Below are 21,465 nucleotides of genomic sequence, written 5' to 3' on the forward strand. Positions count from 1 at the left end.
AAGACAGCCTGATTATACTAATAAAGTAGCATTATTATATTTGTCTGCCAGGCTGATCACAAGACATTTGCAATTTAAGACAGATATCCCAAATAGAAAAATAAACATGAAGTATCGTTTATTAAAGCCGTATCTACATCAATAAGGGGAAGAAAAGAATATAAACAATAATCTGAATATTTAAGGCAAAACTTCTTCCAGATATACTCAAACATTTGAGTCAAAGTACTATCTTACACTAAAAAGTCACTAATTTACTTCTGGTGATATATTCCTGAGAGACTGGATTGATATGTTCTTTTACACAACAGAAAAGGCCTTTGCTAGGAAAATTAATGGTGAAAACATGATTAGGAGACCAGCATTTAAACTAGTCAAGAAACAAGTATGAAAAAATTCTTATGATGCCGGGTGTGGTGGCACATACTTGTAATCCCCGCACTTGGGAGGCAGAGACAAGAGGATCACACAGGTTCTAAGCCAGCCTCGCTGGCTTAAGAGACCCTGTTTCCAAATAAAAATATAAAAAATAGGTGTGTGGGAGTGTAGCCCAGAGGTAGAAGGGTTTCCAGAAACCTCAGTACCACCAAAAAAGAAAAATTCTTATGGCACTTTAGAAGCATCTTAAGGTAATAATTTCCACACAATCTTTGATATACACTAGAATGCAAGGCTTGATTTTCAAACTAATTGAATTTTGGGGTTATGGTCTATACACAAAGTACAGAATTTCATAATGTCAATGAAAAGGAGCTAAAGAACACATAAATCAACTGCCAAGCCACTGACAAAGAGGTCTATCTAATTCAAACCAGATAATAATGGAAGAAGAGAAAATTGGCAAGGAAGGTCCCTATACAGGTGCTTCAAGGAGGGTGATTTAAATAGGAAAATAAATTAAGAGAAGCCCTGAGGAGAAATCCCTTTTTATAATTTTTCTGAGATAAAAATCAAACACAAAGACTATCATATGGTTCCATCAAGAAAAATCATGCCCTCAAAAAACCACACTTGACTCATTCCGAATAATCATTATAAGAATCAACATAGATTTGTAATTATAATTTAGATTTATAAAAAACAAGGTAAGTTTCTTCTGCTAATTTTCACTTTCAAGTCTCAATCAAGCCTCTTTTCACAAGAAGTTTTGGAGCCCATTTAAAGGGAACTGTCTTTAAGAGTTCTTTTTTAGGTTTTAGTACCTCCAGTGAAGAGGACACTCTCAACAAGCTGGTGAGCTTGTTCTCTCTCTCCCTCTCCCTCTCTCTCCCTCTCTCTCTCTCCTCCTTTCTCTCTCTCTCCCTCTCCCTCTCTCTCTCCTTCTCTCCCTCTCTCTCCCTCTTTCTCTTCTTTCTCTCCCTCTCTCCCTCCCCCCTCTCTCTCCCCGCCCTCCCTCTCCCTCTCCCTCTCCCTCTCTTCCTCCCGGTCTCTCTCTTCCCCTCCTTGGTTTGGCCTCTAACACTGGAGTCTAATAAACCGAAGGATGTAATTTTTGTGATTCTGATCTCCTCCCTGGCCCACTCCGCCACAACAGCAGCAACTCTCACCACTGCTTTTCCCATCCAAATACACAGAATGGATAATGGCCACATGCAAAATATTTCCCCATGAGCAACCCAAGTCAAGGTGCAATTCCTGCTACCAGATATAATTCCTTCCTTTTTCTCTCTGACTCAGGAAAACAAATCAGAATATAAAAGTATAACTATTATGGAGTCCCTGAATCTTCCATAAAGATCCTTTCATTTTGTAGCTTCATGATTATCTGTAAAATCTTTTTTTATAATTATGATTGAAAGCCAGCCACTTCCCTATAGGATGTAGCTTTAACTGAGTCCCAGTCACTTTATAAATTAAAACTATAATTTTTATTTATTTATTTATTTGAAGTACTGGGGATGGAATCCAGGAACATTCTACCTCCAAGCTACACGCCCAGCCCTATTTTTTATTTTTATTCTTTATTTTAAAACAGGGTCTCACTGAATTGCAAAGGGCCTCACTAAGTAGCTGAGGCTGTCCGTGACCCATGATCCTCCTGTCTCAGCCTCTGGAATGTTGGGATTACAAGCGTGCGTGCGCCACCACACCTGGTTTATTTTATTTTGAAACAGCATCTCGAGGGGTTAGGCCGGTGCTGGGGCCAGCGAGGCCGGCATCGGAGCCTGCCTTGAGGCAAGGCCGGTACTGGGGCCTCGAGGCCAGGATAAGAGCCTTCCGAGGGGTTAGGCCGGTGCTGGGGCCAGCGAGGCCGGCATCGGAGCCTGCCGTGAGGCAAGGCCGGTACTGGGGCCTCCGAGGCCAGGATAAGAGCTTGCCGAGGGGTTAGGCCGGTGCTGGGGCCAATGAGGCCGGCAGCGGAGCCTGCCGTGAGGCATGACCATTGCTGGGGCCTCCAAGGCCGGGATCGGAGCATGCCGAGGGGTTAGGCCGCTGCTGGAGCCAGCGAGGCCGGCATCGGAGCCTGCCGTGAGGCAAGGCCGGTACTGGGGCCTCCGAGGCCAGGATAAGAGCCTGCCAAGGGGCTAGGCCGGTGCTGGGGCCAGCGAGGCCGGCATCGGAGCCTGCCTTGAGGCATGACCAGTGCTGGGGCCTCCGAGGCCGGGATCGGAGCATGCCGAGGGGTTAGGCCGCTGCTGGAGCCAGCGAGGCCGGCATCGGAGCCTGCCGTGAGGCAAGGCCGGTACTGGGGCCTCCGAGGCCAGGATAAGAGCCTGCCAAGGGGCTAGGCCGGTGCTGGGGCCAGCGAGGCCGGCATCGGAGCCTGCCTTGAGGCATGACCAGTGCTGGGGCCTCCGAGGCCGGGATCGGAGCCTGCCGAGGGGTTAGGCCGGTGCTGGGGCCAGCGAGGCCGGCATCGGAGCCTGCCGTGAGGCAAGGCCGGTACTGGGGCCTCTGAGGCCGGGATCGGAGCCTGCCGAGGGGTTAGGCCGCTGCTGGGGCCAGTGAGGCCGGCATCGGAGCCTGCCGTGAGGCAAGGCCGGTACTGGGGCCTCCGAGGCCAGGATAAGAGCTTGCCGAGGGGTTAGGCCGGTGCTGGGGCCAACGAGGCCGGCAGCGGAGCCTGCCGTGAGGCATGACCAGTGCTGGGGCCTCCGAGGCCGGGATCGGAGCATGCCGAGGGGTTAGGCCGGTGCTGGGGCCAGCGAGGCCGGCATCGGAGCCTGCCGTGAGGCAAGGCCGGTACTGGGGCCTCTAGGCCAGGATAAGAGCCTGCCGAGGGGTTAGGCCGGTGCTGGGGACAGCGAGGCCGGCAGCGGAGCCTGCCGTGAGGCAAGGCCAGTACTGGGGCCTCCGAGGCCAGGATAAGAGCCTGCCAAGGGGTTAGGCCGGTGCTGGGGCCAGCGAGGCCGCCATCGGAGCCTGCCTTGAGGCATGACCAGTGCTGGGGCCTCCGAGGCCGGGATCGGAGCCTGCCGAGGGGTTAGGCCGGTGCTGGGGCCAGCGAGGCCGGCATCGGAGCCTGCCGTGAGGCAAGGCCGGTACTGGGGCCTCTGAGGCCGGGATCGGAGCCTGCCGAGGGGTTAGGCCGCTGCTGGGGCCAGTGAGGCCGGCATCGGAGCCTGCCGTGAGGCAAGGCCGGTACTGGGGCCTCCGAGGCCAGGATAAGAGCTTGCTGAGGGGTTAGGCCGGTGCTGGGGCCAACGAGGCCGGCAGCGGAGCCTGCCGTGAGGCATGACCAGTGCTGGGGCCTCCGAGGCCGGGATCGGAGCATGCCGAGGGGTTAGGCCGGTGCTGGGGCCAGCGAGGCCGGCATCGGAGCCTGCCGTGAGGCAAGGCCGGTACTGGGGCCTCCGAGGCCAGGATAAGAGCCTGCCAAGGGGCTAGGCCGGTGCTGGGGCCAGAGAGGCCGGCATCGGAGCCTGCCGTGAGGCAAGGCCGGTACTGGGGCCTCCGAGGCCAGGATAAGAGCCTGCCGAGGGGTTAGGCCAGTGCTGGGGCCAGTGAGGCCGGCATCGGAGCCTGCCTTGAGGCAAGGCCGGTACTGGGGCCTCTAGGCCAGGATAAGAGCCTGCAGAGGGGTTAGGCCGGTGCTGGGGACAGCGAGGCCGGCAGCGGAGCCTGCCGTGAGGCAAGGCCAGTACTGGGGCCTCCGAGGCCAGGATAAGAGCCTGCCAAGGGGTTAGGCCGGTGCTGGGGCCAGCGAGGCCGCCATCGGAGCCTGCCTTGAGGCATGACCAGTGCTGGGGCCTCCGAGGCCGGGATCGGAGCCTGCCGAGGGGTTAGGCCGCTGCTGGGGCCAGCGAGGCCGGCATCGGAGCCTGCCGTGAGGCAAGGCCGGTACTGGGGCCTCTGAGGCCGGGATCGGAGCCTGCCGAGGGGTTAGGCCGCTGCTGGGGCCAGTGAGGCCGGCATCGGAGCCTGCCGTGAGGCAAGGCCGGTACTGGGGCCTCCGAGGCCAGGATAAGAGCTTGCCGAGGGGTTAGGCCGGTGCTGGGGCCAACGAGGCCGGCAGCGGAGCCTGCCGTGAGGCATGACCAGTGCTGGGGCCTCCGAGGCCGGGATCGGAGCATGCCGAGGGGTTAGGCCGGTGCTGGGGCCAGCGGGGCCGGCATCGGAGCCTGCCGTGAGGCAAGGCCGGTACTGGGGCCTCCGAGGCCAGGATAAGAGCCTGCCAAGGGGCTAGGCCGGTGCTGGGGCCAGCGAGGCCGGCATCGGAGCCTGCCTTGAGGCATGACCAGTGCTGGGGCCTCCGAGGCTGGAATCGGAGCCTGCCGAGGGGTTAGGCCGCTGCTGGGGCCAGCGAGGCCGGCATCGGAGCCTGCCGTGAGGCAAGGCCGGTACTGGGGCCTCTGAGGCCGGGATCGGAGCCTGCCGAGGGGTTAGGCCGCTGCTGGGGCCAGTGAGGCCGGCATCGGAGCCTGCCGTGAGGCAAGGCCGGTACTGGGGCCTCCGAGGCCAGGATAAGAGCCTGCCAAGGGGCTAGGCCGGTGCTGGGGCCAGCGAGGCCGGCATCGGAGCCTGCCTTGAGGCATGACCAGTGCTGGGGCCTCCGAGGCTGGGATCGGAGCCTGCCGAGGGGTTAGGCCGCTGCTGGGGCCAGCGAGGCCGGCATCGGAGCCTGCCGTGAGGCAAGGCCGGTACTGGGGCCTCCGAGGCCAGGATAAGAGCCTGCCGAGGGGTTAGGCCAGTGCTGGGGCCAGTGAGGCCGGCATCGGAGCCTGCCTTGAGGCAAGGCCGGTACTGGGGCCTCTAGGCCAGGATAAGAGCCTGCCGAGGGGTTAGGCCGGTGCTGGGGACAGCGAGGCCGGCAGCGGAGCCTGCCGTGAGGCAAGGCCAGTACTGGGGCCTCCGAGGCCAGGATAAGAGCCTGCCAAGGGGTTAGGCCGGTGCTGGGGCCAGCGAGGCCGCCATCGGAGCCTGCCTTGAGGCATGACCAGTGCTGGGGCCTCCGAGGCCGGGATCGGAGCATGCCGAGGGGTTAGGCCGCTGCTGGAGCCAGCGAGGCCGGCATCGGAGCCTGCCGTGAGGCAAGGCCGGTACTGGGGCCTCCGAGGCCAGGATAAGAGCCTGCCAAGGGGCTAGGCCGGTGCTGGGGCCAGCGAGGCCGGCATCGGAGCCTGCCTTGAGGCATGACCAGTGCTGGGGCCTCCGAGGCCGGGATCGGAGCCTGCCGAGGGGTTAGGCCGGTGCTGGGGCCAGCGAGGCCGGCATCGGAGCCTGCCGTGAGGCAAGGCCGGTACTGGGGCCTCTGAGGCCGGGATCGGAGCCTGCCGAGGGGTTAGGCCGCTGCTGGGGCCAGTGAGGCCGGCATCGGAGCCTGCCGTGAGGCAAGGCCGGTACTGGGGCCTCCGAGGCCAGGATAAGAGCTTGCCGAGGGGTTAGGCCGGTGCTGGGGCCAACGAGGCCGGCAGCGGAGCCTGCCGTGAGGCATGACCAGTGCTGGGGCCTCCGAGGCCGGGATCGGAGCATGCCGAGGGGTTAGGCCGGTGCTGGGGCTAGCGAGGCCGGCATCGGAGCCTGCCGTGAGGCAAGGCCGGTACTGGGGCCTCCGAGGCCAGGATAAGAGCCTGCCGAGGGGTTAGGCCAGTGCTGGGGCCAGTGAGGCCGGCATCGGAGCCTGCCTTGAGGCAAGGCCGGTACTGGGGCCTCTAGGCCAGGATAAGAGCCTGCAGAGGGGTTAGGCCGGTGCTGGGGACAGCGAGGCCGGCAGCGGAGCCTGCCGTGAGGCAAGGCCAGTACTGGGGCCTCCGAGGCCAGGATAAGAGCCTGCCAAGGGGTTAGGCCGGTGCTGGGGCCAGCGAGGCCGCCATCGGAGCCTGCCTTGAGGCATGACCAGTGCTGGGGCCTCCGAGGCCGGGATCGGAGCCTGCCGAGGGGTTAGGCCGGTGCTGGGGCCAGCGAGGCCGGCATCGGAGCCTGCCGTGAGGCAAGGCCGGTACTGGGGCCTCTGAGGCCGGGATCGGAGCCTGCCGAGGGGTTAGGCCGCTGCTGGGGCCAGTGAGGCCGGCATCGGAGCCTGCCGTGAGGCAAGGCCGGTACTGGGGCCTCCGAGGCCAGGATAAGAGCTTGCTGAGGGGTTAGGCCGGTGCTGGGGCCAACGAGGCCGGCAGCGGAGCCTGCCGTGAGGCATGACCAGTGCTGGGGCCTCCGAGGCCGGGATCGGAGCATGCCGAGGGGTTAGGCCGGTGCTGGGGCCAGCGAGGCCGGCATCGGAGCCTGCCGTGAGGCAAGGCCGGTACTGGGGCCTCCGAGGCCAGGATAAGAGCCTGCCAAGGGGCTAGGCCGGTGCTGGGGCCAGCGAGGCCGGCATCGGAGCCTGCCGTGAGGCAAGGCCGGTACTGGGGCCTCCGAGGCCAGGATAAGAGCCTGCCGAGGGGTTAGGCCAGTGCTGGGGCCAGTGAGGCCGGCATCGGAGCCTGCCTTGAGGCAAGGCCGGTACTGGGGCCTCTAGGCCAGGATAAGAGCCTGCAGAGGGGTTAGGCCGGTGCTGGGGACAGCGAGGCCGGCAGCGGAGCCTGCCGTGAGGCAAGGCCAGTACTGGGGCCTCCGAGGCCAGGATAAGAGCCTGCCAAGGGGTTAGGCCGGTGCTGGGGCCAGCGAGGCCGCCATCGGAGCCTGCCTTGAGGCATGACCAGTGCTGGGGCCTCCGAGGCCGGGATCGGAGCCTGCCGAGGGGTTAGGCCGCTGCTGGGGCCAGCGAGGCCGGCATCGGAGCCTGCCGTGAGGCAAGGCCGGTACTGGGGCCTCTGAGGCCGGGATCGGAGCCTGCCGAGGGGTTAGGCCGCTGCTGGGGCCAGTGAGGCCGGCATCGGAGCCTGCCGTGAGGCAAGGCCGGTACTGGGGCCTCCGAGGCCAGGATAAGAGCTTGCCGAGGGGTTAGGCCGGTGCTGGGGCCAACGAGGCCGGCAGCGGAGCCTGCCGTGAGGCATGACCAGTGCTGGGGCCTCCGAGGCCGGGATCGGAGCATGCCGAGGGGTTAGGCCGGTGCTGGGGCCAGCGGGGCCGGCATCGGAGCCTGCCGTGAGGCAAGGCCGGTACTGGGGCCTCCGAGGCCAGGATAAGAGCCTGCCAAGGGGCTAGGCCGGTGCTGGGGCCAGCGAGGCCGGCATCGGAGCCTGCCTTGAGGCATGACCAGTGCTGGGGCCTCCGAGGCTGGAATCGGAGCCTGCCGAGGGGTTAGGCCGCTGCTGGGGCCAGCGAGGCCGGCATCGGAGCCTGCCGTGAGGCAAGGCCGGTACTGGGGCCTCTGAGGCCGGGATCGGAGCCTGCCGAGGGGTTAGGCCGCTGCTGGGGCCAGTGAGGCCGGCATCGGAGCCTGCCGTGAGGCAAGGCCGGTACTGGGGCCTCCGAGGCCAGGATAAGAGCCTGCCAAGGGGCTAGGCCGGTGCTGGGGCCAGCGAGGCCGGCATCGGAGCCTGCCTTGAGGCATGACCAGTGCTGGGGCCTCCGAGGCTGGGATCGGAGCCTGCCGAGGGGTTAGGCCGCTGCTGGGGCCAGCGAGGCCGGCATCGGAGCCTGCCGTGAGGCAAGGCCGGTACTGGGGCCTCCGAGGCCAGGATAAGAGCCTGCCGAGGGGTTAGGCCAGTGCTGGGGCCAGTGAGGCCGGCATCGGAGCCTGCCTTGAGGCAAGGCCGGTACTGGGGCCTCTAGGCCAGGATAAGAGCCTGCCGAGGGGTTAGGCCGGTGCTGGGGACAGCGAGGCCGGCAGCGGAGCCTGCCGTGAGGCAAGGCCAGTACTGGGGCCTCCGAGGCCAGGATAAGAGCCTGCCAAGGGGTTAGGCCGGTGCTGGGGCCAGCGAGGCCGCCATCGGAGCCTGCCTTGAGGCATGACCAGTGCTGGGGCCTCCGAGGCCGGGATCGGAGCCTGCCGAGGGGTTAGGCCGGTGCTGGGGTCAGCGAGGCCGGCATCGGAGCCTGCCGTGAGGCAAGGCCGGTACTGGGGCCTCTGAGGCCGGGATCGGAGCCTGCCGAGGGGTTAGGCCGCTGCTGGGGCCAGTGAGGCCGGCATCGGAGCCTGCCGTGAGGCAAGGCCGGTACTGGGGCCTCCGAGGCCAGGATAAGAGCTTGCCGAGGGGTTAGGCCGGTGCTGGGGCCAACGAGGCCGGCAGCGGAGCCTGCCGTGAGGCATGACCAGTGCTGGGGCCTCCGAGGCCGGGATCGGAGCATGCCGAGGGTTTAGGCCGGTGCTGGGGCCAGCGAGGCCGGCATCGGAGCCTGCCGTGAGGCAAGGCCGGTACTGGGGCCTCCGAGGCCAGGATAAGAGCCTGCCAAGGGGCTAGGCCGGTGCTGGGGCCAGCGAGGCCGGCATCGGAGCCTGCCTTGAGGCATGACCAGTGCTGGGGCCTCCGAGGCCGGGATCGGAGCCTGCCGAGGGGTTAGGCCGCTGCTGGGGCCAGCGAGGCCGGCATCGGAGCCTGCCGTGAGGCAAGGCCGGTACTGGGGCCTCTGAGGCCAGGATAAGAGCCTGTCAAGGGGTTAGGCCGGTGCTGGGGCCAGTGAGGCCGGCATCGGAGCCTGCCGTGAGGCATTACCAGTGTTGGGGCCTCCGAGGCCGGGATTGGAATCCTGCCAAGGGGTTAGACCGGTGCAGGGGCCAATGGCCAGCATCGGAGCCTGGCGTGAGGCAAGTTCACTCCTGCGGCCTCCAAGGTCGGGACCAAAGCTAGCTTAGGGGTTTGACCGGTTCAGGGGCCAGCGAGACCAGAACTGGGTCCTCCCATGAGGCAAGGCCGCTGCGTGAGCCAGCGAGGTCTGGATCAGTCCACTGAGTAGCCAGGCCACTACTGGGACCATCAAGAGTGGGATTGGTACTTGCAACGCAGCATGCACAGAGAAATATCGCAGAAAATATAAATCAGACGCTTCTCTTAATCAGCAATAACTAGGAGGAAAAGGGCAACAGGAAGAGGTTGAGCTATAGAAAGGGCCCTATAGTGAAGCAACTAATGTGATCAATCAGAGGGTATGTAATACTGGAGGACGGAGCCTCTTTAAAATGCAGGAGGTACATAAACAAATGTATCAAAGTAAATCACCAAAGAAGTGTGGGATGGAGGGAGGGGGAGGGAATGGGACGGGGGCTGGAGGAGGGCTAATTGGATGATGTGTGCTTGTATATCCTCTCAAGTCTTGTACTCCAATGTGATTGATATATGACTACAATGCACCAATTTAAAAAATAAATTAATTAAAAAAATATAATAAGAAATTTTTATTCAGGTTAAAGCCACATAAACATGTTTGAAAATAAAAAATTTGGGTTTCTTAGCAGTATGTATTACACTTGTAATTGTACAGTTTTGAGATCTGATTAGTATGTTTCTCATACTAGACTGTAAGAACCAGAAGGGCATATATCTAATCTCAGGCATGTTCACCATTAGTACCTGGTGTATAGTAGGTTCCTTAACTGGATGACTACCAGTAACTGGTTGTATACAGCTTCCCTATCCCCATTATTTGGTGGAGACAAATCTGGGAAGCCAGAGAATCAATCTTTCTATGTTTTATTTGTTTTTTAAAAGTAAGCCCTAGAGCCAGGCATGGTGGTGCACACTTGTAATAAGACAGGAGGATCACAGGTTTGAAGCTAGCCTCACCAACTTAGTGAGACCCTGTTTCAAGATAAAAAATAAATAAAAAGGGAAGAGGACGTTGGGAGTGTAACTAGGAGGTAGAATACTGCTGGGGTTCAATCCCTAGTACCCAAAAAAAGCAAGCCCCTGAGCCTGGTATGGTGATCCGTGCCTATAATCCCAGTACTTGGGAGGCTGAGACAGGAAGATTGCAGGTTTGAGGCCAGCCTCAGCAACTTAGGCCCTGTTTAAAAATAAACCACAAAATAAGGCTGGGGGTATACCTCAGAGGTAGAATAACTCTGGGATCAATCCCTAGTACCGCAAAAGAAAAAAAAATGTAGGTTCCTACATGGCAATTAGAGAAATTATTTCATAATAATCAGGACCTCAACTCTATAACTATTTTGGCTGCTAGGACTTCTCCCTCTTCTGGGTCCTAGAAAAAGTAGGATTTGTATACTCCTTAAAAGCCATGATATCTGAAGTTGAATCCTCAACTTCCTTTATAAAATTATGATAATAATCCCTACCTCAGTAGATGATTGTGAGGATTCAATAAAATAATAAAGGGCTCATTCTACTACCTGGTATGTTAAATGTTGATGTTAGCTGTTATTATCAGTTGTATATCACAGCAGTAATAATATGCTTTCTCCTATGGATATATTTCTATTGACCCATCACCAAAGCATGTGTACTATAAATAGTTTCTTCTGAAATGATTAAATAATTTGCTCAGAACATCAGTCCATTTAACCTCTCTTTTAAAACCAATGACTTTTGTAAAAATCTCATATTTTGGCTTTAAAATAAACTTGTTTTTGTTCATAAAAAAAAAAAAAAAAAAAAAAGAAACAGCATCTCGCCATGCTGCTGAGGCCATTTTGAACCAGCGATCCTACTCTCTTAGGCTCCCAAGTGCTGGGATTACAGGCAGGCATGTGCCACAGTATCTATATATATATATATATATATATATATATATATATATGCTTTTTAATATATAAATAAAACATATAAACATATAAAACACACACACACACACACACACACACATATATATATATATATATTTTTTTTTTTTTTTTTTTTTTTTTTTTTTTGCGGTACTAGGGATTGGGGATTGAACCTAGGGGCATTTTACCTCTAAGCTACACCTCCTGCCCTCATCCTCAACCCTATTTTTTATTCTTTATTTTTTGAAACAGGGTCTCACCAAGTTGCAGAGGGCCTCACTAAGTAGCTGAGGCTGGCAGGGAACCTGCTATCCTCCTGTCTCAGCCTCCCAAGTACTGATATTATAAGCATGAACCACCATGCTCAGCTTAAACTATATTTTAAACCATGCTGTTTTTTATTTTGAGTGGGTGACACTGGACAGGAGGCCATGAGTGTATAGACCTGGATGCTACATATTTTGGAGAATTAGTCCAAAGGAAAGTTCGGAAAGATAAGAACAGAAGTTATGGGAAAGTCTTACTTGAAAGGAAACTTCATTTTGCCCATCCTCAGCCTTCTAAGGAACAAAGCCATAGCTACCAGTTCCTTTTCTCAGCAAAGGCAGAAACCCAGTCCTGCCACAGCCATTGTGACATTGGACAAGTACCACCACAGCCACATTCGCAGTGACCTTGCAAGGGGAAACAAGCCCAGCCCTGATTTCTCACTAAGCTGACAAGAGACAAGAAGAGACACACTCATGTTTCCAAGACTGTACACTTTTGAATTATTACTATTTCTCCTAAAAATTGCTTGTGACTTTGTGGGCATCTGTGTATTTTTTTCTCTCCCAAAGTTCCCAGTTTGTTTCCATTATTCACCAGCCCCACACCTCAACTCGACTCAGGCACAACAGCAAAAGACACAGAAAGGAAAATTAATATTTTCTACACGGGCTTCCTCATCTTGGGTAGATTAATGAATTTTGTTTCATGATGTGGAAGTTAGGATTTTTAACAATGAAGGGGGGGTACCCTTAATTGTTTTTTATTGCCTCAAGAGCTCCAAGGACATCTTGTGCTATGTCGTCATTTACATTTCACATTAAACTCAAAATATGTTTGAAAGGAGCAAATATTTGTTTTAATTTGATCCATCTGTTAAATGAAATACTAAAGAGACAGCCAAATCACTATATTAAATTCAGCGATTTGTAAACAATTTATATGTTCATTTGTTCTGGGTTAAAAATGCCCCAAAGCACAAGTTTTATGGAACTCACAAAGTAAATTGCATTGTATTAATCTGATGGATGCAGGTCATGATTTCTTCCTCTTCACTCCATTAATTTATTTTCTAACTTGAGTTAATTAGTGAGGTTCCTATTTTTGAAAGCTCTTTGAAAGTCATGGGACAAGGGGGACATTTGCAAGAACCACTGTGAAAACCTACTGCAGAGGAAATGAACTAAATACAAACTATACATTCCCGCCAGACATCAGCACACATCGAGGCCCTGATTATCACTTGACGGTCTTTAGCTGGGAGCATCATGCATGATTAATACACAGTTGTAAGAAAGAGGGAATAAGCGGGAAGGACAGAATAAGAGCAGCCATGAGATCAAACTCATCCCAGCCAATTACTGACCTGATGAGGTGATCTCCAAGGCCCCATCCATCTCAAAATAAAAGCCTATGGCATTCAGATTCTATGCTACCAAAGGGAGGTTGACTTAAATTTGGTACACCCACTGTGAGAAGAACAGACACCTAATCAAAGAAGAAAAAAACCATAGAGATTGGTCAAATAGAGAGCAAAGGTGTTAATCAGTTATTTCTTTGGCCAAAGGCAATCTTAACTCCTAAAATGGACCAGGAGTAGTTGAAGACCACACCCTAATTACTTGTCTACCATCTAATTCTTGCTCATTTAGGCCAGGCCAGTGCTCTGCAAGAAAGAAAGAAAGAAAGAAAGAAAGAAAGAAAGAAAGAAAGAAAGGGAGAAGGAAGGAATGAATGCTGTTCATATTATAGTATAAATTACCTAAGTGCCATAAGCGTGCACATCACTACCACCATGAAATACATTATTATATGAGACTAGAGTATACCAATAAAAGTATTTTAAAAAGTATGAATTACAGCTAATAGTTTAAGATATGCCTAAAAGGATGTGGAGGGAGGGGAAACTAGCCTTTCAACAACAACCGTTCAAGTTTTAAACAAATGCAACGTCCACTCTGTCCTGGAATATTCTGGACAGCAGAGCCTGAACAGCCTTCCTGTGTACCCACATGATGTTACCAGCCACGACTCCCTCCTCCAGTTGCCCAGACCAGCAGGCTCATCCGGGCAGCACTTGTCTTGTGAAGCCCTGCCTTAGCTTACTTTCCCTTCCCTGAGTGGTATAGAAGTTACAGCCGACACTCATTTCCCTGCCCCAAGATGCAGGAGGACAATTCTGAGGCTTCAGTCTGTCTTCTCTAAGCCTCAAATTCCCCCTCTATAAAATGGCAGCATGCATCAGCCGGCACAGCTTCAAAAGTTGAGCAGGAATCTAAAAACTGCACACTCCCTCCTGCCATCTTGCACACTTAGATTAAAATCAAGTCAGCTGCTCACCAATACTGCAGAAGCCAGGAGCAGGGCTGACACACAAAAACCCACTCGCCACCCATTTTTCTCCCTTGTCTAACCCCTGTTCCTGGAACCAGTTACTCAGGTTCCCCACACCAAAACAAACAGCACCATGATTTATTCCTTCTCTTGACACCACACCGCAAAGGAAAGAGGGGAGAAGAAAGAACCATTTATAATATCAACTCCCCTTTGACCTACACTCACATACCTACAATGCTATGTTTTTCTTGTTTCTGCTAAAAAATATACTTTGAAAACCTTTGCTCATACACTTGATGTGTCTGGGGTAAAGCCAGTCTCCCAGGGGCAGCAAAAAATCCCTTCTTCTGGGGTTTTACAGCATGGGCTCCCTTGAAACCCAGATCAGACTTCAACTCTAAATACCTATATCACAAACAGGTTTGGAAAACAGGCAGCTCTCTCTACATGGGAATTGGCTACTGTAGAGATCAGTCAAGTCCAAGAATCTGCAACGCTAAAACTTTTGTATGAGAGATATACAGTCTGACCTGCCATGTCTTTCTGCTGAGGTAAAAACCAGACACACTGCTTCAAAACTCAAGCTTCTGAGTGTGTGTGCATGTGTGTGTGTGTGTGGGGGGGGCACTCTAGTTTCTTAAGACCTATGGGACATCACTCCAGGGGAACAAAACAGCAGCCTGGAGCATGTGTCCCCAACAGCCTAACTTCTCCAAAGGAAAAAAAAGGAGAACAAAATCGAATTGCCTGAGAAGGCTCCCCAGCATAAAGGACAGAATGAGATAACATTATCTCTGCAGAACTTGGTCCTGTGCAAAGGACTTTCACCTTTCCCGCATTACCTAATTTGTCCCTCCAGTTTCCCAGTGTTATGTTACCAAAGATATTTTGTGACTTGTCTGAGGTCACAGTGAAGGTATCCCAGACCTCCTGACCCCAAGTCTAGTGTTCCTTTCACCACCACAAATCCCCAAAACACAGAAAGGACACGTAGAGAGACCCAGATCAATGCCAGTGCCCTCATTCTGCCATTGGCCTTCAGCAAACTCAAGGCTACATTCTAGGGCAAAACATTCCCAGCCAGAGGAAGACTTGGTGAAGATGCTCCCAGCAGCCCTCCACCAGACTCACTCAGGAAGATGATGGTCTGCCTCCTGGCGGTCCGGCTCTCCTCACTCTCGGCCTTTCTCAGCTGCAGCTGCTGCCCGGACCCCGCCAGCGTGCCCTGCCTGCTCCTCGTGAGCACCCGCATCATGTTCCAACACATGAAGGCCACAAGGATCAGGACCAAGAGGTAGAGGACGAAGGCACCGAAGATGCTGGACTGGAACACGGTCCAGCGGCTGGAGAGGTTGGTACAGATGGACATGTTGGAGGTCTCGGGTTGCTCGTGGTGGCGCGTGCGGGAGAAGTTGCAAGTGAGACCCCGGTGACTGGGCACTGTCACCAGGGGGTACTCTATGCCCATGGCAAAAAGCAAGGGCAGGGCCACGAGGGCCGAGGTGACCCAGACGAAGGCAATCAGCAGCTTCACTTGGCAGGGCCCCGACACCGCCTTGTACCGGAAGGGGTGACAGATGGCCACGTAGCGCTCGAAGCTGAGAGTCAGCACGTGCAGCAGCGTGGCGTAGCTGCAGGCTTCGAAGAGGAAAGTGTGCAGCTTACAGGACAGGGGGAAGCTGGGCGTGGTCAGCGGGTTCCAGATGATGCTGTAGAACTCCATGGGCATGCCGATGAGGAAGACCAAGATGTCGGAGCAGGCCAAACTCACCATGTGATCTGTCACCTCCTTCTGCAAGTACCCCTTCTTCTGCAGCACCTGAGTCACCCGAATGGTGACGCTGTTCCCCAGGATGCCTACCACGAAGATGACCAGGTACACCAGGATGAGGGTGATTTTGACCCAGGTAGCCACCTCGAACTCGGGGACATGGCTGTGATCGATGACCCGGGAGCAGTCGCTGCTGGGGCCACGGGGAGAAGCCATGAGGAAGAGAGGCACGCCGTGAAGTCCCAAAACTTCTCGACTGCCTTTCTTCTTCCAGCAGAGCCCCAGGTTCTCCGCTGCAGCTCAGCAGTGGACGTGGGACTTCCTCTCACCTGCGTTCCTTCGGCAAAGGTAGCTCGGTATTTCAGGTGCTTTTACGGAAGCTTCCTGGAGCAGCCCAACCTAGCAGACACTGGAGGAGCCTGGGGGTGGGGTTTTGAGATGAGTGTGTAAGAGTGAGGCAGGAAGGAGGAGGAGGAGGAGGAGGAGGAGGAGGAGGAGGAGGAGGAGGAGGAGGAGGAGGAGGGAGGTTCCAGCCTCCCCGCCCCGCTAGGAGAGAGACCCACAGCGGCGCTCCAGCCCTTCCCTCCTCTCCCAGGGCGCACACTTTCCCTGGTAGCCTCTGCTCCCTTCCAGCTTCCTGGCCCACCCCCGGCCCGCCCTCTGGGAGCACCCTCTCTGGAGCTGCCAGAGGCCGGTAGTCAAGGATCAATCATTAACCACAGCAGATTTTGCTCGGCGGCCTGGCTGCAGCCCCAGCCCGGCTGCGGGTTTGACTCAACTCCGAGGCTCGTCCCGGGATGACGATGGCTTCACCTCCCCCATCCCTCAGGCGGCCACCGCGGGACCAGCCAGTCACCGAGCTCAGTCACAGGGGCTCAGCCCTGCTGGGCATCTGCTCTTCCGGGCTTGAAGGAAGAGGGACTCCCCGCCCCAGGCCCTCGCTCAAGCAGCTGTCCTGGGCCCCTTAAAAAGTTAGGTGGTTAAAAAAAAAAAGTTAAGTGGTGGCGGGTTGGTGGTGGCTAAGCCCAGGCGCCCGGCCGCCCTTGGGGAGGCAACGAGCCCTCGCCCCTAGGCGGTCTGCCTTTGTGCCTTTCGGGTGGGGTGTCAGTAATGCCTGACCACCATGCGCTCCGGGGAGCGGCGGCCTCGGCCACAACTACATAGATGGGATGCCCAGGAAACCCTGGCTTTGCTCACAGCCTCCCAGGGTCCTCGCAGGGTCTTGCCTCGCCTTCCAGCCGAGAGACCCGGAAAGCGTGGGGTCCCTTCTTTCAGTTTCACTCCACCACGCAGGATGCACTCTCGACAGCTGCTGCAAGTCTTTAATTGGAAACATGTATATGGGTAAGGATGGCGCGAACCTCCAGGATGCCCGGAGCGGGATGCTCGTCCCCGGGAGGCGAGGCGGTTGTGCCCAAAACATTCAGGATCAAAGGAGGAGGCTAGCCTGAGCGAGGGGACAGGGCCACTGCGCAGAAAAACAGCCTTATATATCCTGATGTTTTGCCTTTGAAGAGAGAAAAGGAACTCTAATAGACCCGTCTTCTAACTACAAAGTCAGAGAGAATGAGGATGGAGAAGAGGGGGAGGACGACTGTCCCATGCATTGTAGGGCTATCAATCCATAGCCGGCTAAAGACTTTGCTAAATAAGGTAAATACGGCGGTGGAGAGTTGCTCTCAGTCAGCACCTCTGGTTTGGGAAAAAAAAATAGGTCCCCTTTCTAATACAGGCCCTGTGCCTTAAATTTTGACAATGAAATTTTGACGCTGATGTGACCATTTGTAAAGATCAAGAAATTGGGGTATCCAGAGGATATGTGCTTCCCAGGGCCATATGAGAGCAAGATTTCACTTACATGTGCAATCTAAAAAGATAAAAAGTCAAACTCAGAGAAACAAAGGGCAGAACAAGGTGATTATCCAGGAAAGAAAACCGGAGAAACACAGGTCAAAGTGTGTGAATTGTACTTGTGTAAGATAAATAAATCTACAGATCTAATGCACAGCAGGAGATGAAGTCTTTGTTACATGGTAATATTAGCAGAAAATCTGCCCAGAAAGAGTAGATATTTAGATATACCACACATGTGAAAAAGTCACTCTGGAAGGTGAAAGGTGTTTGGCTGTAGTAATCATGACACCTGTTTTGCACCTTAAAACATATACAATTATAAAGAAAAATAGGAGAAACTTGAAAATTGAACCAGGGTCTGATTCCTGTGCCCACACTTTTTATACCTGACAGGAGGGTACTCTGAGAGTACAGCAGGTGCTCAGGGAGTGAGTCCTGGATGATGCGCTTAGAAATACGGGACTGCGTGTCCTGAACTGAACCCCGGACACACGGCCTGATGACATCCGACATTACTTGATCTTGACATTACAGGAGTGGGACGAGAAAGAGAGAGGGAGAGAGAATGTCTAGGTCTATGGATATGTATATTCACTCTGTTAAATTATAAATTCCAAGGTCAAGGAAAGTATCTTTCTCTCTTTGTCGGCTCTCCGTAGCACCCTCAACACTACATTCTGCTGGAAGCCTCTCCCAACCCCGCCATGTGCGCTGTTTGACCTCTTTGCTGGCAAAGAAATCCTGACTCATTTCCTTATTGGTGTTTTGTGCCTAGCCAAAGAACCTAACTGGCCTTCTACCCATCCCACAAAACTCACAGGGTAATGTGTGGGGCACAAGCCTGGGATCCTGGGGCTTTCCTGACTCCAGATTAGAGTCTCAAATGAGCTCCTCTGGAAAGACCCTGGTGTTTGCTGTTTCAGAGCAACTCAGGAGAGTTTAGGTCAGACCCACAAACTTCCTGTCTCCAATACACACACATACACACACACACACACACACACACACACACACACACACACACTCACCCTCGAGCATCCCTGCCCCTGCCCACTTCTTTCTTCTCAAAACTATGAACAAGTTAGAGAACTTCTGGGGTCCACCAAGCCAGCCATAGAGCGTTCCTATCTCTGAGACCCTGGAGGGGGAGGAAAGGTCCAGAGGTGGGATTCAGACGCAGGCCCATCTGGCACCTAAGCTCTTTCCACTCACTGTCGCTCTCTCCCTGTGAAGGACAAAGCTGTGCCAGGTGCAAGAGTGGCATTTTGGAGAAAGGCAGTTGTTTTGCTGTCCTCAGTCCCGAAGCTTCTTATCTCCCCAGCTACCGCTTGCCAGTCATCCTGCCCTGTATTTGATAATCCCAACTTGTTCAGCTCGGACAAGATTCCCATTACTGTCCAACACCTTTCATCAAATTTTTCCCTCCCAAAGTATGAACACAGATTACAAATGCATGGCCAAACGGAGAGAATCAAGTTAATTAGCATTCGTCCCTTACAATAGAGATGGAAAAATACATTTTGAACAAAAGTCCAGGAGAATTAAATTTCCATTTTACCTTTGCTTTTCCTAATACCAATTAAAAACTGTTTAATGTGTTCCCACGTGTTGATAACAGACTGGCATGGCGCCTGGCCTGGGTCTGTGTAATCTAGATTTTTTATTAGCATATTGCATAGAGGAAAAATAATCAAAAATGAAGAGAAAGCATACTTTAGATGCCCTTTTATCTCAACTCCACTCAGACCATGCTACTCTGGGGCCTCCACGAATTTATTTTCACATTCTGCACATTCTTTATGACCTTTAAGGTCATATAGTCTAGTAGTTTTCTTTCTTTTTTTTTTTTTTTTTTCTGTCTTTCTTTGTTTCTTTGTGGTACTGGGGATTGAACCCGGAGGCACTCTGCTTCTGAGCTATACCACCAGCCCCTTTTTATTTTTTGGTTGGAAACAGTCTGACTTGGTTGCTGAGAATCTTGCTATGTTGCTGAGGCTATCCCTGCACTTGTGATCCTCCTGTCTCAACCTCCTAAATGCCGAGATTACAGGAGTATGCCATCATGCCTGGCCTAGCTTTTACTTTTTTAGCAATAAATCACATTCTTATTTTGGCAGTATTAGGGACTGGACTCTGGGGCATTCTACCTCTGAGCTATACCCCCTACCCTATTTTTAATTATTTATTTTGAAACAGGGTCTCAGTCTCACTGTTATAGAAGGCCTCACCAAGCAACTGAGGCTGGTCGAGAACCTGCGATCCTGCCGTCTCAGCCTCCCAAATCCTGGGATAACAAGTGTGGGCCACCATGCCCAGGTACACTAAATCACATTTTAAAAATATAATCTTGCCAGGCATGGTGGTACATGCCTGTAATTCCAATACTTGGGAGGCTGAGACAGGAGGATACAGGTCCAATGCCAGCAACATGCAGTAATTTAGCAAAATATTGTTTCCAAATAAAAAAATAAATTGGGCTAGAGGTGTAGCTCAGAGGTAGAACACCCCTGGGTTCAATCCCACAAATATTAAATATCACACCACACACAAATACACATTTTATATATACTAAATTGAATATTATATATATACTAAATTTATATATACATATATAAATATATACTAAATTTAATATTATAGATATACTAAATTTATATTATATAGAATATTAAATGATATACTAAATTTATATTCTATGTAATATAAATTTAGTATGTATATATACTAAATATGTGTATTTGTAGATATGAGTATATATGTGAGTATATATTATGTGTATATGTATTCATGTGTTATATGGATATATACATAAATATAATCTTACACTCAATATAAACATACACAGAGGTTCATACATAAATATATTCTACTTTTGTAAATTTAAATCTATTCTGTATGCTGCTAACATTTACTCATTTAGAATCAGTTAAAATTTATACTCTAACTGAATACCACCTTGTTTTCAAAAGTTTTTGGTAAAATCACAGTGACTATTAAGCTACAAAGAAAAGTTTAAACATTTTAAAAAATTATAAATAGTGTAAATAATATTTCTTATAATGCACTATAACTAAAAATTAACATAAAAAACAGAAAACTGAAACATAAAACATTCCCATCTCAAAAAGAAAATAAACACTTTTAGTCTCTAGAAAAGTATCAAAGAGAAAAACAAAATCAAAATTGCAGATTATTTGGAGAATGATACTGCATTTCCAAACCTGTGAAAATAACTAAAGGAGACCCTTAGAGAAGACTGTATAGCCATCTAGTGCTATAATATAATATAGTCCTTCTAATAAAGAAGGAGGAATAAGAATCAATGAACAATGAAGTTATAAAGAGAATAATACTAAGGAATTCAATAAGAAGGGATTAACCAAGATCAAATTATGAAGGAACTAGATAGTAGAATAAATAAATAAATAAATAAATAGATAGATAAATACATAAATAAACCTGTTCTTTAAAGTAGAACTTTAATTAACTAGTTAATTAATTAATTTGTGTTTATTTATTTTTTTGCTACTGGGGATGGAACTCAAGGGTATTCTACCTCCTAGCTACACCCCCAATCCTATTTTATTCTTGATTTTGAAACAGGATCTCACTAAGTTGCAGGGCACCTCACAAGTTGCTGAGGCTGGCCCAGAATCTGTGATCCTCCTGTCTCAGCCTCCCAAGTACTAGAATTACAAGGGTGCACCACCATATCCAGCAAGACATATATTTAAGAGTAGAAGCCTGGCGTAGTGGCGCATGCTTGTAATCCCAGCATTCGGGAGGCTGAGACTGGAGGATTGTGGTTTTCAGACAGCCTCAGCTACTTAGGAGGCCCTCTGCAACTTAGTGAGACCCTGTCTCAAAATAAAGAATAAAAAATAGGGCAGAGGTGTAGCTCAGAGGTTGAATGCCACTAGGTTCCATCCCCAGACCCACAAAATAAATAAATAAATAAATAAATAAATAAATAAATAAATAAATAATCTACTTTTATAAAAAAAATAGATACCATTAAAGTAAGTACTAAATTTGTAGCTTGCACTCCATGTTCCCCCTACCCCGTGAAGATAAGTATTATGGTTGCCTCTTAAATGTCTCCCAAAGACCCATATGTCAAAGGCTTGGTTCCCAGTCTCTGTGGCACTGTGAAGAGGTGTGGGAAACTTTAGGAGATGTGACCTGGTGGAATAATTTAGGTTATTAAGAGCATGTCCTTTACGGGAATACTGGAATACTGGCCCTTCTTTTTTCTCTC

At 52.1% G+C, this 21,465-nt stretch overlaps 1 protein-coding gene across 1 annotated transcript in view; it reads right to left on the reverse strand.

Moving 5' to 3' along the window:
- The window catches only part of GPR39 (G protein-coupled receptor 39), a gene marked incomplete at both ends in the record, with an annotated part of 226,967 nt that extends 211,398 nt beyond the window's left edge, over positions 1 to 15,569 (reverse strand). The window contains one exon of the mRNA XM_080719933.1: positions 14,714 to 15,569. Within this exon, the coding sequence (XP_080576059.1) occupies positions 14,714 to 15,569 (856 nt within the window). The remainder of the gene's footprint in view (positions 1 to 14,713) is intronic.
- Between the last annotated feature and the right edge of the window lie 5,896 nt (positions 15,570 to 21,465).

This window comes from Muscardinus avellanarius (genome assembly GCF_963383645.1).
Source record: "Muscardinus avellanarius genome assembly, chromosome: 2".
NCBI classification, from domain to species: Eukaryota; Metazoa; Chordata; class Mammalia; order Rodentia; family Gliridae; genus Muscardinus; species Muscardinus avellanarius.